At 33.9% G+C, this 14,374-nt stretch overlaps 1 protein-coding gene across 1 annotated transcript in view; it reads left to right on the forward strand.

The window, feature by feature from the left end:
* The window catches only part of LOC102437644 (cytochrome P450 20A1), a 38,918-nt gene extending 25,913 nt beyond the window's left edge, over positions 1-13,005 (forward strand). Inside the window, exons 10-14 of the mRNA XM_023763209.1 lie at positions 1,514-1,634; positions 6,451-6,562; positions 8,138-8,202; positions 11,425-11,514; positions 11,601-13,005. Coding sequence (XP_023618977.1) covers positions 1,514-1,634; positions 6,451-6,562; positions 8,138-8,202; positions 11,425-11,514; positions 11,601-11,748 — 536 coding nt within the window. The 3' untranslated portion in view covers positions 11,749-13,005. The remainder of the gene's footprint in view (positions 1-1,513; positions 1,635-6,450; positions 6,563-8,137; positions 8,203-11,424; positions 11,515-11,600) is intronic.
* Positions 13,006-14,374: the final 1,369 nt, after the last annotated feature.

Below are 14,374 nucleotides of genomic sequence, written 5' to 3' on the forward strand. Positions count from 1 at the left end.
ATAAGTTACTAATTTTAGTTTAGCAGAGTACCATTCATTCACACAGTATTTGATAAATCTTGCACCCATCTGATACCATACATAGTTATTAGAATATTTCTGACTGTATTCCCTATGCTGTGCTTTACATCCCCATGACTATTCTGTAACAACCAATTTGTTCTTCTTAATTTCTTCACCTTTTTCACCAGACCCTCAACCCCCTCCCATCTGGCAACTGTCAAAATGTTCTCTGTATCTGTGAGTCTGTTTTTGTTCTGCTTGTTCATTTATTTTGTGAAACAGAAATTCTGCAGTTCACTCAAAAGCCATAATAAGGAAGCATATGTAGGAAAAAGTTAAGGACAGGCAGTTACTCATCATGTGCCTTTTTTGAACTCTAGATGTGAGCAATTATCAAAATAATTGAGGAACAGGTAGCTATTGATTTTATTAGTAACATTTAGTACAGAAAGTGAATTATGTCTTTTCTAGGCATGGGAATTGGATAATATGTGAGTTAAAATTTAAATTTGAGACAAATTTATAGCAGCCCTTACTAGCTCAGGAAAGAAATATTAAGTAGAGGTACAAATTAGTAAATGTATTTTGAAAAGTACTTGACATAGAAAAAGTAGAGCGGAGTCAAACATAATCTAGGGGAAGAAGTACTATATAACGTGGATGGTCTAATTCTTTGAATGGTTGTAATCCCAGTGGATTACTAAAGAAAATCTAACTACTTTATTTTCTCTGTTTTATGTTCATCATGTAATTTTCTTACCTTTTCATTGCCACAGTGAATATAATCCATAAACCATTTTAACCAAAAGTAAGCCAGACGCTAGTGATTTTCCAATTTTGGTGTTCATGAAAATAATTGTGGTATTTGTTAGATGCTTCGATCCTACCCTAAACCTACTAAATCAGAATCTGTGGGTGTGAGGGGATTTTTGAGAACCACTGTCCTAAGCAATAACCAGTCCCAGTTCTTAAGCCAGGGTATCTACTCTTACAAGTGAAAATTTAGAATATTGACTTGTAGGTAAAGCTCCTGCTACTTTGATTTGTATGAGTCATTTCATTAGAGCTCCTGAGTAAACTGATAAATCAGTATTTTATTTTACAAGGTTGAGTGAACCAGACAATTGACAACAGTGTGGTGATTGTGGGGGGCCGGGGGGGCGTGGCGGGTGGAGTGGAAGAGGGTATAGAGGGGATAAATGGTGATTGAAAAAATAAAATAGTTTAAGAAGTGGCTTTAATTGTTTGCCAGTTTAAGAAAGAAATCTTTCAGATTGCCTTATTTCTTTTGGGGAGTATTCTGTAAATATTTATGTTTTGTTCAGTGAAATACAAATCCTGTGAAGAGTCTTGCTTTACTTTTTTGTTTTTGGTAGCATTTATTTATCTTCTGTATTAGGGGGAAAAAAGGAAAATACAAAAAAATAAAGGTTTTTTGTTTTTTTTCTTATTCTGCACCCAAACTGTGAAGTAGCTATTTTCATTGTTATTAATGTAAATCTTCACTTAGTGTGCACCTGGGCAATCTGTTTTTTAACCACCTCTGAAGAAGTGCAGAAAAAACTATATGAAGAGATAGACCAAGTTTTTGGGAAGGGTCCTATTACTCCAGAGAAAATGGAGCAGCTCAGGTAAGAACACAATAAAAGGAAGAGGAGATCATTAAAAGGTAAATTTGAGCAGTTTGGCTATCTCATTTAAAGCTAATGGCTAATATCTTGGAAAGCTATCTATCTTTACAGGACTTAAAATATTCACATAAGATTTTAATAAATTAATTTACGTTCTAAAACCATTCGGTAGTTCTGGGAAAGCTTTACATTGGCCTGTATAAAATAGTAGCAGTGATGTCAATCAAGTAAGTGGAACATTCATACCTTGGTGGTGGGAATGGAAAACAAAACAGTCCTGTAGGAAAACAGTGTGGCAGGACCTTAGAGAGTTAAACAGATGCTTACCATTTGACCCAGCAATTCTTTGCCTAGGCATTCACCAGAGAAATAAAAATAAATGGCCACACAAACCTGTTTGCAAATGTTCAAAAGCAATATTATTTATAATAGCAAAAAACTGGAAGCAGTCCAAATGTTTGTGAACTGGTGAATAAACAAATTGTATTATATTTGTACTATGGAATATTACCAAGTAATAAAGAGTAACACAGTAATTTAAAAGGAAGTCTAAATTTTTCACTGGTCAAACATCTAATAAAGCAGAGAAATTGATTGTCGGAATACGTTAACCTCTGTCTTAGGAGTGATGGGAGGGTCAGATAAAATACAAACTAGGGTTACTTTTTCATGTTAATGTTTGACAATTTGAGAAGCAGATTTCATCAGATCAAGAACAGCCTTACAGATATTATATCGGAAGCGTATACCTGGAATAAACCTTTGTCCTTCTGGGGATACAGCACTGAAGTTAAGCCGCCCACTTATCGTTAACGGGAAGTCTTAGGCGTTGAGGTGGCCACGCTGTCCTGGGCTGGCCTCTGTACAGACGATTCTCACCCTCTGCACACGTCATTGAACTGCATTTCTTCAGTGGTTTGATTATTCTGAAGAAAAACTTTTTATTTCTACCACATAATTTGACACTAAAAATTATTTAAAGGAATTTAACAAAACCAAAGCCACTAGGAAAAACCAATGTGTTGTGGTATGTATCATTTTTATGTTGGGGACCGGTTTTATTATTTTTGGAACTATTACAAGACTTCTGTTAAACATGTTGAATGTTAAGAGGAAACAGACTCTTGGCAAATATGGAAAACCAATTACAGAGAAGGTCTCTGCTAGAGCTTCAAGAAACACCAGGGAGTCACAGAAGTTTGTCCTCCTTCCTCTAACTCCCAAAACAGGAGGAGCCGCCTTGAAGAAAAATAGGACAGTTACCCTGTTATCCTTATTGTTATATTTACAGGAAAAAGACCATGAAATTGTACTTCTCAGTTAAATCTACTTATAATGGGGTAGAACACAACATAGAATTACTTTTTAAAAGACAAATCTGATGTAAGGAAAGTGATATTTTTAAAATAAAAAGTAACGCAGTATCAATACACACATAATGGAAATCTCATTATGCTAAGTGAAAGAAGTCAAACACAAAGATTGCCTACAGTATGATTTCACTCAGGCGAAATTAGAGAAAAGGCAAAGCTAGTGTCATAGAAAGCAGATCCGTGCTTGTTTGGGGCAAGAAATGTGGATGGGATGAGCTATGAAGGTACGGAAGTAAAGGTTTTAGGGTGAGGGAAGTGTTCTTGTTCTGTGTTTTGCTTGTAGTTTTGGTTACACAATTGTGTAAACTCATCAAATTATACATCTGAAATAAATGAAAAATATTTTAGATTCCACATATAAGTGAAATCAGAAACTAATAACGTATGTCAATTATAATTGAAAAATAAAAATTATTTTAAAATAGATGAATTTTTTACATGTAATAATTTAAAAGATTTTTAAAAATAGTGGCTGTGACTGCTTAGGAATGGATTGGAAGTCTGAGTCTGGGTAACAAACAGCCCTATCTCGGAGCATCTTTCAACCCTAGAAACGAAGATAGGGAGACAGCCATTGGCAAAAACTCGAAGCCATGGGTTTCTCAGGGAGGCTTCTGTTACAGTCTTCAAAGTGGTGGGAGTTTTATCTATTACATTGAATGTAGCTATCTTTAATTTTAAGAGTAATACATGCTTGTCTTTTGAAATTTTTATAATTCAGAAGTGTATGAAGTAGAAGTTGTAGAAGGTACATTCTTTATAAATGTACCTTTAGGGATAAAAATTGTTAACCATTTTACTATTTTTTTCAGATTTTTCTATGCACATATACTTATGTATTTAAAACAAAAAATTTAAAAACATTAAAAAATACATAACATATAACTCTTCTGTAAATTCCATTTTTTTCTCTAAATATTTTATGGACAGTATTCTTCAGTGTAGTAACTCCCAACACAACTAATCAGTGATCAAATTTTATTGATTCTGCTTTCCAAACAACTTCAGTTGGAAGTTTAGTTTTAGTTCTTGTCTGGGACATTTCAACAGTCTTAGATCTTGCTCCCCTCCAATTCATTCTTGAAATGACTACTGGAGCCTGTGACTGTAATCACCTCAGGTGCTTTAAAAATACAGATAACCTGGGAACAATCCAGAGACAACAAGCTCTGACATTGGTGGTTTTCAAAAGCCTCTCAGATTATTGTAATGTGTAGCCAAAGATGAGAGTCACTGAGCTAGTGATCTCTATATATATGGGGAGTCACATCTGATTAGATGACTCTCCACTTTAAAATCCTTCAGCGACTTCTGGTTGCCGTTAAGATAAAATTTAGCCGTAACCGGTTTGGCTCAGTGGATAGAGCGTCAGCCTGCGGACTGAAAGGTCCCGGGTTCGATTCCGGTCAAGGGCATGTACCTTGGTTGCGAGCACATCCCCAGTAGGGAGTGTGCAAGAGGCAGCTGATTGATGTTTCTCTCTCATCGATGTTTCTAACTCTCTATCTCTCTCCCTTCCTCTCTGTAAAAAATCAATAAAATATATTTAAAAAAAAAAAAAAAAAAAAAAAAAAAAAAAAAGATAAAATTTAAACTCATGGGGCATTTCATGAGCTTCTGAGGCATTTCAATAGCTTAGCTTTGCATTCCTCTTCTACCTTATCTCTTATTACTTGTGCCTCTTCATACTCTTGGATTCAGCTGTACTGAAATTCTTTTGTTTCTTCAAAGGCACAGCACTCTTTCATAGCTTCTGGGTTTTGCAGACGGTTTTTTTGTCTAGATTCTTTCTCTCTCTTCTAGCTACCTCCTGTTTTTGCCTGAAGGTCTCAGCCCGAGTGTTTACTTTTCTGCATAGTCCTCCCTCCAGTTAGGTGCTCCTGCCATGTGTTCCCCAATTCCCTGAATTTTCTTTATCATAACAGTTACTGCGCTTTTGTAACTGTTCATCCTTGATGTCCCCACTTTTCTCCCTTCCCCTGTCAACTAGATTTTGAGTTCCTTTGGAGGTATCTGTCTTGTTCACTGCTTTAGCTGAGTATCTAACACAGAGCTTCTAATGTAGGACGTACCCAATAAATATTTGTTCAAAAAGGAAAGGATGTTTCCTCTTTTGTTGTTTTTAGATATTATAAACAAAATTAGCATTCCTATGCTTACCTCTTTGCTAATATTTCTAATTGTTTCTATTAATAAATAATGAGATTAGTATTTAAGGATATATGCAATAGTATAGTGCCTCATTAAATTCTTTTTTAATCTGTAAAATTAAAATAATAATGGGATCCTTGAGGTTCTTTTAAGGATTAAAAGAGATACTGCATAGCCCTTGCCAGTTGGCTCAGTGGATAGTGTTAGCCCAGGGACTGAAGGGTTCCGGGTTCAATTCCAGTCAAGGGCTTGTACCTGGGTTTCAGGTTCCCCGGCCTTGGTCAGGGTGCATGCAGGAAGCAACCAATCTGTGTGTCTCTCTCACATCGATGTTTCTCTCTGTCTCTACCTCTCCCTTCCACTTTCTCTAAAAATCAATGGAAAAATATCCTCAGGTGAGGATTAACAACAACAACAACAAAAAAGAGATACTGCATAGAAACTATTTAACAGAACAGGTTCGTGGCAAGATTTCAATACATTTTCTTCTCATTGTGATGCACACTTAATATTCTTATACTGTATGTTGCCAAATTATCCTTCAGAAAGGTTATACCAATTTATATTTCCACCAATTGACTATCAATGTCTTTCCCCCATTATTATTATTATTATTGCCTAATGTTATTCTTTTTCATCTTGGCAAATCTGCCAAGTAAAAAAAATTGCTCTGATTGGCTGTCTTTCCATTGTTGATGAGATTATCATTTCATGTGTTTTCAGGCCATTTGTATTTATTTTGTTAATTGCTTTTCTGTATACTCTGTTCACATATCTGTTGGGGTGTTTAATTATTTTAATTATGAATTTTTAAAGAGCTTTGATACATTAAATATATATTTACTGTATTTTTTCTAGTCTTTTAAAATTTTTTTCTAGTTGTCTTAATTTTATGTATGATGATTGTAAATATATAAAAAAATCCCATAATCAGATTATTTGTGTTTTTTGTTATGATTTCTGTCATTGTTTCACTATTTATATAATTTTTTATTAGCAAAGTCTTTTATTAAAATTTTTATTAATTACTTTATTAAAAATATAGGATTTTTCTACTCAAAAATTATAAAAATATTGCTTTGAATTTTCTTTGATACTTTTAAAGATGTTTTTATTTGTTTAAATCTTTACCCACATGGACTTTATATGTTTATATAACATATCTTCAACCAACAATCATCATGTGACTATTTCAAGTTATGAAAGTTGTTGAATGACATTTTGAAATATTTCTACATTTCATACTGCCTCTCTCATATTAAAGATCTTCTAAAAAAAATTTTTTTAAACAGATATTGTCGACAAGTGCTTTGTGAGACTGTTCGGACTGCCAAACTGACCCCAGTTTCTGCCCGGCTTCAAGATATTGAAGGAAAGATCGATAAATTCATTATTCCTAGAGAGGTAGGAAACATTTAGTATACTTAACTCATTCAGTTATTCTTTTCAACTCTTTTAGTGTGTATTTTTAAATTTTATTGTTTAAAGTGTCCAATAAATGCTACCTATTATAAAATCAAAGGCACAGTCATTTAAAATGACAAAATAATATATGCCTGTTCTAAAGTTCAAACTATATAAAAGAAAAGCTCTCTTCCCCATTGGTACTACTGTTAATAGTTTAATGTGTATTTTTTTCGTTATTTTCTTTTTTCCCATCACCACTTCCCCCCCTATGCCTTCCTCCACTTCCACCCACCACCACACCCTTGCAGTCACCACACTACTGTCCATGTCCATGAGTTCTTTCTCTTTAGTGTATATTTTTATAGATCTTTTTCTGTGTGTGTATATTATTCTGTGTATGTATATACACATAGATATGTGTATATGTTTTAAAAACTGAATTTATATGTGAAAGGTTACTCTTTATATATTGTTCTTTAATTTTCTTTTATTGAGTGTATCATGACTACTAGTATAGCTGGCACTTGATACAGATCCAACTCATTATTATTATTTTTAAAATATATTTTTATTGATTTCAGAGAGGAAGGGAGAGGGAGAGAGAGATAGAAACATCAATGATGAGAGAGAGTCATTGATCGGCTGCCTCCTGTACGCCCCAACTGGGGATCAAGCCCATAACCCGGGCATGTGCCCTTGACTGGAATCACACCCGGGGCCCTTCAGTCCGCAGGCCAACACACTATCCAAACCGGCTAGGGCCAACTCATTTTTAATGGCTGCATAGTAATCCATTACCATGATTTATTTAAGCAGTTCTCAGAAATGGAAATTAGATCTATTTTTTTATTATTTCAAATTATATACTTGGACAGATATTGGATAGAGCTGTAGAAATGGAGTTTTTTGGGTCAAAGTGCATATGTATGTTGAATTTAAATTGTTATCTAAAAGACAATTTATATTGTTAGCAATAATGTATGAAAAAGCTTTTTGTCTCCATATCATCACCACCTATAGATTTATAAATCGTATATATTTTGTGAATTTTATATGAAAAACTGTCTTATGATTTTAATTTGCTTTTTCCTAATTTTTGGAGAGATTGAACAGCTTTTCATATATAAACAGTTTGTATTTCTTGTCTTGTGAATTATCTGCTTGTAACTCACTGTTCTTTCCAGTGAGCTTATATGTCTTTTTGTATATTATACATGCTTTTTGTATATTATACACTTTGTATAATATACATGTCTTTTTGTATATTACACAAGTATTTTTTCTTTCTATTTGATATGGTTTGGTATTTTTTTGTTTTGACAGGATGCAGTTTTTAAAATTTTTATATAGTTAAATCTGTTATTACTTTATGGCTTTTGTGACAGGCTTAGGAATGCCTTCCTCACTGTAAGATTACCAAAGTCATGGCCTCTGTTTTCTTCTGTTGTTTTATATTTTTATTTTGTATTCATTGTCTACATTAAAAGAGCAATTAGGATGAGCTGGCTTTCTGGGAGTCGCTTTGCTTTGTTAGGCCTTGACTAACTAGAAGACATTTATGTTTGTTTGCAGACCCTTGTTCTTTATGCCCTTGGTGTGGTACTTCAAGATCCCAGTACTTGGCCATCACCATACAAGTATGAAATATCTGTCACTGTCATGTGATGATTGATTTTTATGTGTTTTCATGTGTTGCATTACTTTTCTAATTTTTGAGGAGAAAACAGTATGTGACAATGATACATTTATATCTTCCCTTTGTATCTTCTGCTCACTCACTACTTTTCCTTTCATGAATCTGCTGTCTGCTACTCTATGTCTCTCCTGTTACCACTTCTATCCTAAGATCTGTTTAACTACCTGATCTCTACAACTATCTTTTAATTTCAGTGAAATTTTGGAATTTTTTTTTTTTTTGGTTAATTTGTCTCAACTATTAAGTGCTTTAGTCAAATTCAGAAAATATGTTTTGTGTGTATAAGTGTTGTATGTGAGAATGGTGAGGGAGGGAAAAGCTGGAGAACAGCTGCTTTTGTTTGCCTCTTAAATAGGCATCTAGTAAAATCCTAAGGAAATGGTTAGGATTTACTGTCCTAGAAGAAGATTATATATGGAGTTGATTGAGAGTAAAACAACTGTGTGAAAATCAGGAGGCAGGGTTGGTGACATGGTTGAAGTACTAGGAAACCTTCTTTTGGAGGATAAGGATAGGACATATTAAGTGTTTCTATCATTTTGGCTTTTAATATTATAATGATATTAAAGGAAATCTATTAATAAAATAGCAATCCTTTGAAATATGCTATAAGTAAAAATTAAGTAAATTTTTATATTCCAAGTGGCTTTTATAGCAAAAGTAAAGATATGCATTGGCAGATCAGAAAATCTAGGTTGCAAATTGAAAAACAGAGAAAGAAATTGAGGATGCGGAGAAAAGGGAACACTCGTGCACTGCTGGTGGGAATGCAGACTGCTGCAGCCAATATGGAAGACAGTATGGAGTTTCCTCAAAAAGTTAAAACTGGAACTCCCATTTGACCCAGTGATCCCACTTCTAGGAATATATCCCAAGAAACCAGAAATACCAATCAGAAAGGATATATGCATCCCTATGTTCATAGCAGCACAATTTACCATAGCTAAGATTTGGAAACAGCCTAAGTGCCCATCAGTAGATGAATGGATTAGAAAACTGTGGTACATCTACATGATGGAATACTATGCTGCTATAAAAAAGAGGAACTCTTACCATTTGCAACAGCATGGATGGAACTGGAGAGCATTATGCTAAGTGAAATAAGCCAGTCAATGAAAAAAAAATACCACATGATCTCACTCATTTATGGATAATAAAGACCATTATAAACTGATGAACAAAAATAGATACAGAGGCAGAGCAGCATGGAACAGACTGTCAAACTACAGCGGGAAGGCTGGGGAGTGTTGGCGGGGGGGGCAGTACGAGATCAGCCAAAGGACTTGTATGCATGCATATAAGCATAACCAATGGACACAAGACACTGCGGGATAGGGGAGGCGGGGGAAGGTCAGGGCAGGGGGGAGGAGACATATGTATTACTCTTTGTAATACTTTAAGCAATAAAAATTAAAAAAAAGAAATATATGCTAAATGTGGAAATCATTTTTAGGAATCAAATGTAATTAAATTTAGGAAATGTTAGTAATGCTGTTGTATGCTAAGGAAAAGCTTTCTGAAGTTTGATACCTCCTTACCCATCCCTTTTGGAAAATCCAGAGGTACATTCTTTTTAAAAATATATATATTTTTATTGATTTCAGAGTGGAAGGGAGAGGGAAAGAAGAGAGAAAAACATCAACGATGAGAGAGAATCATTGATCGGTTGCCTCCTGCACTCCCCACACTGGGGAGCTAGCCCAAAACCCGGGCATATGCCCTGACCAGGAATTGAACCTTGATCTCCTGATTTATAGGTCAACGCTCAACCACTGAGCCATACTTTGTTGAGGATTTTAGCATCTCTGTTCATTAGAGATACTGGTCTATAATTTTCTTTCTTTGTAGTGTCTTTATCTGTTTTTGGAATTAGGGTAATGCTGGCCTCAAAAAGTGAGCTTTGGAGTCTTTTCTCCTCTTGAATTTAGATACTGGTCTATAATTTTCTTTCTTTGTAGTGTCTTTATCTGTTTTTGGAATTAGGGTAATGCTGGCCTCAGTTTTTAGATTACTGCTTCTATTTCTTTTGTTGTAATTGATCTGTTCAGGTTTTGTTTCTTCTTGATTCATTCTTGAAATATTGTATGTTTCTAGAAATTTATCTATTTTTTTCAGTTACCCAATATGTTGGCATATAGTTGTTCATAATATTGTTTTATAATCCTTTGTATTTCTGTGGTGTCAGTTGTTACTTCTCTCCTTCATTCCTAATTATATTTATTAGGGTCCTCTCTCTTTTTCCTTTTTGAGTCTGGTTAAGTGTTTATCAATTTTGTTGATCTTTTCAAAGAAACATTTCTTTTTAAGACAAAATTTTATGATCTATTTGTTTTGTTTTAATATATCCATTTTCCCTGCAATTTTTTACAGAGTAAAATTGTGTACAATAAAAAAAAACTTAGCCTCCTTATTTCCTTCAGTTATTAGTAAGTCTGAGTGTAACATAATTGATGAATATAAGTTTTTAAGTCTGATGTCTCCAATTTTAAGCAATAAATTTAATTGAAAAGGCAATGTAGACTACCTTACATATTGATCAGATGGTCTCATGTAACAGATATGTTGAAGACACTTAAATGTAAATATTTACTATGTGATTTTGTATGATTTATCTTTATATCTCATACAATGATGTAAACTTGTGTCGAAATCTTATTCATTATTGGTTCCAGAGAAAAGTATTTTGCATCTATTATTTTAGTAGGAATGGGGAACCTTTTTTCTGCCAAGGGCCATTTGGATATTTATAACATCATTCACAGCCATACAAAATTATCAACTTAAAAATTAGCCTGCTATATTTGGTCAGACATTTAATTAACACCTCTAATGTTTTGGCAGGGCCAGACCAAATGATTTCTCAGGTCTTATACAGTCATAGGCCAGATGTTCTCCACCTCTGGTATAGAATAATAAAATAAGCACAAAGAGACAAAAGATATATGTTGAATAATTGGGGAACATAATAATAGGTGAAATTTAAATATAATGTGACAGCAGTTTTTATTTTCAGTAGTTTTTAAAACATTATTTATCTGTGCTCTTACAGTGGAAATATGTAAAAGGCCAATGGCGTTCTATTGTAATTAGCCCCCAAACTTCTTTTTTTTAATTAATATACTGGGATGACTTTTTAAAAATTAAATACCAATCTTCTTTTTAGGTTTGATCCAGACCGGTTTAATGATGAGTCAGTAATGAATACTTTCTCCTTGCTTGGATTCTCAGGCACACAGGAATGCCCAGAGTTAAGGTGAGATGATAAAGTGAAAGGAAAGGCGTCAGATATAATTAAAGTGTCATTGTTAATAGTAACCAGTCAACTTTCTTCCTGACTAGGTTTGCGTATATGGTGACCACAGTACTTCTGAGTGTATTGGTGAGGAGACTGCACCTGCTGCCTGTGGAGGGTCAAGTTATTGAAACTAAGTATGAACTGGTAACATCCTCCAAGGAAGAAGCTTGGATCACTGTCTCAAAGAGATAGTAAAAATTTTACATTACACTTTGGTGAGGAAAACGCCCACTTAGAAAATTTATATTGAATTCTTTTACAAACCAAGTAACATTGTGGAAAATAATACAGTTCTTTTTTTATGCATTTTGAAGTTTCCCTTCTAAGTGACACACTAAAATTGAGGCTTGTTTGTCCTTCTGTTTTGCTGGAATTCTTTTTTTAAAAATATTTTTTTATTTATTTTAAAGAGGAAAGAAGAGGGAGAGAGAGATAGAAACATCAATGATGAGAGAGAATCATTGATTGACTGCCTTCTGCATGATCGAGGATCGAGCAGGCAACCTGGGTATGTGCCTTGACTGGGAATCGAACTGTGACCTTCTGGTTCATAGGTCGACACTCAACCACTGAGGCACCATGGCCGGGCTGGAATTCTTATTAGCACTAAATTACTAATTCTCAATTGTGGAAAAAACAGAATTTCTAAATTTATTTATTATGTCATATACTTAACATAATGAATTTATTATTAAGAAATGAGAGAGCACTAACCAAAAACCAAACCAAATTGAGAAGAAAACAAAGATGGGTGAAAATAATTGCAAAATATAGGATAGAAAGGGATAATAACTATATTACTTATAAAGAGCTTATACAGATTGGTAAGAAAACATACTATTGATAAATGGATAAAAAACATGAATAGCAGCTTTTATAGGAAAAAATAGCTAATAAACTTTTAGAAAAATGGTCAGTCTCACTAAGCAAAGAAATATTGGAGCTTTTTCAAAAACAAATTAAGTATCTTTTAACATTAACACTTTAGTACTGATAAGTTTTATATTTAATACTTTTTATTGATAGCATTGTATTTAATCCACTTTTTTTGTTTATGCTGTTCTTAAAGACTTTTTAAAACGCATTTTTCCTTCAGTCAACTGAAGGAAATATGCCAAGTACAGTTAGCGAGAAAGGAAGAAAAATGAAAAGTGTTGAAGGTGAGCTTATTTTTGACACTCCTGAATTTCATTTGTAAATTTAGTTCCAAGAATGTACCCTAGTTATTATTATTTTATGCTGTGTTTATGGTTAAATAGCTAACATTTTAGACCTAGTTATGAGTGATGAACGTAGAATTTAATTAGATGCAGGCTTTATTTCTGACAAAACATTTAACTTCTAGACTAATTTAAATTTTAAAACTTTCAGTCAAATTTTAAAACTGTAAGTATTCATAGCTCCTAGCACCATGTTTCTAAAAAAAATAAATTGTTAAATTTATTCCCACCCCACCTGTCATCTTCTATGGCTTTGTGTAGGTAGCACATCTTCCTTTGTTGTCCAAGTACCTTAATTGGTTTGGAAACTAGCAATAAAAGGTAAGAGTGGGCAATTGATATGTAAACCAAGTGTCAGTAAAATTAGATGAGATAAATGTAATTTTTTTTAATCCTCACTCGAGGATATTTTTCCATTGATTTTTAGAGAACGTGGTAGAGAGAGGGGAAAGACAGAGAGAAATATCGAAGTGAGAGAAACACATCGAATGGTTTCCTCCTGCACATGCCCTTGACCAGAATCAAACTCTGGACCCTTGGGTCCGCCCGCAGGCCAACACTCTGTCTACTGAACCAAATCGGTTAGGGTGATAAGTGGAAATTTAAAGTAAGTGAGACCTGATCAGCAATGATCAAGGCAAAAACAGAGTAGCTGAACTAGAGTCAGGAGTAGGCATATACCCAATAAATGAGGACCTATATAATTACTAATAATGATTGAAATCAAGGAAAATAGAGGCTAGAAGTATCAGCTAAATAAGCACATGTTATTTATAGCTACATGACTAACTTAAAACATTAAAAAATCATCTTCAAGAGGATTAAAACAATAAAAATGTTAATCATGTATAAAATAAGTTGTCCATTAACTGTTGTTCTTATTTTGCCCTTTATCAAATGACTGAAACTTTCGTAGCCACAGTGTCACTGATGGCTCATAGCATAACTCTTGCAGGCCTCTTAAGTTTTGTAGCTTTTTGTTTTTTTTAAAACTATTTGTTCACTGATTGTGATCTGCATTTTTTTTTTTTTTGCATTCTTTTTGATAGTTCAGAAGTGTATTGTTCAAGACATTAGCACAACACATTTTTATGGAATGGGAGAGCTCTTCCACACTTTGTGCTCATAACATTCAATATAGCATTAGTTCTGTGCATGTGTTTGGGAAAAATGGAAAACTCACATGATGTTTATTTGGCCCACAAATGTGCAGCTTCTTTTATTTTTTAAATAAATAGATTCTATTTTATTTATAGACCCAATGTCAAAATTTATTTTTCTTTATCTTGAAAAAGTTTATATTTTAAAAACAACATGTTCTGTTTGTTTTTTTTTAATATGTTTTTATTGATTTTAGAGAGGAATAGAGAGAGAAAAAAATATCAATTCTAGAGAAACCTCAATCAACTGCCTCCTTCATGCCCCTCCCTGGGAATTGAGCCCGAAACCTGGGCATGTGCCCTGACCAAGAATTGAAATGGTGACCTCTGGGGGTCAGGGGGTTAAGAGGTCAACCAAAGGACTTGTATGCATGCATATAAGCATAAACCATGGACACAGACAGTAGGGGGTTGAGGGCATGTGCTGGGGGTGGGAAT

This window comes from Myotis lucifugus, unplaced genomic scaffold (genome assembly GCF_000147115.1).
Source record: "Myotis lucifugus unplaced genomic scaffold, Myoluc2.0 scaffold_3, whole genome shotgun sequence".
In the NCBI taxonomy this organism is placed as follows: Eukaryota; Metazoa; Chordata; class Mammalia; order Chiroptera; family Vespertilionidae; genus Myotis; species Myotis lucifugus.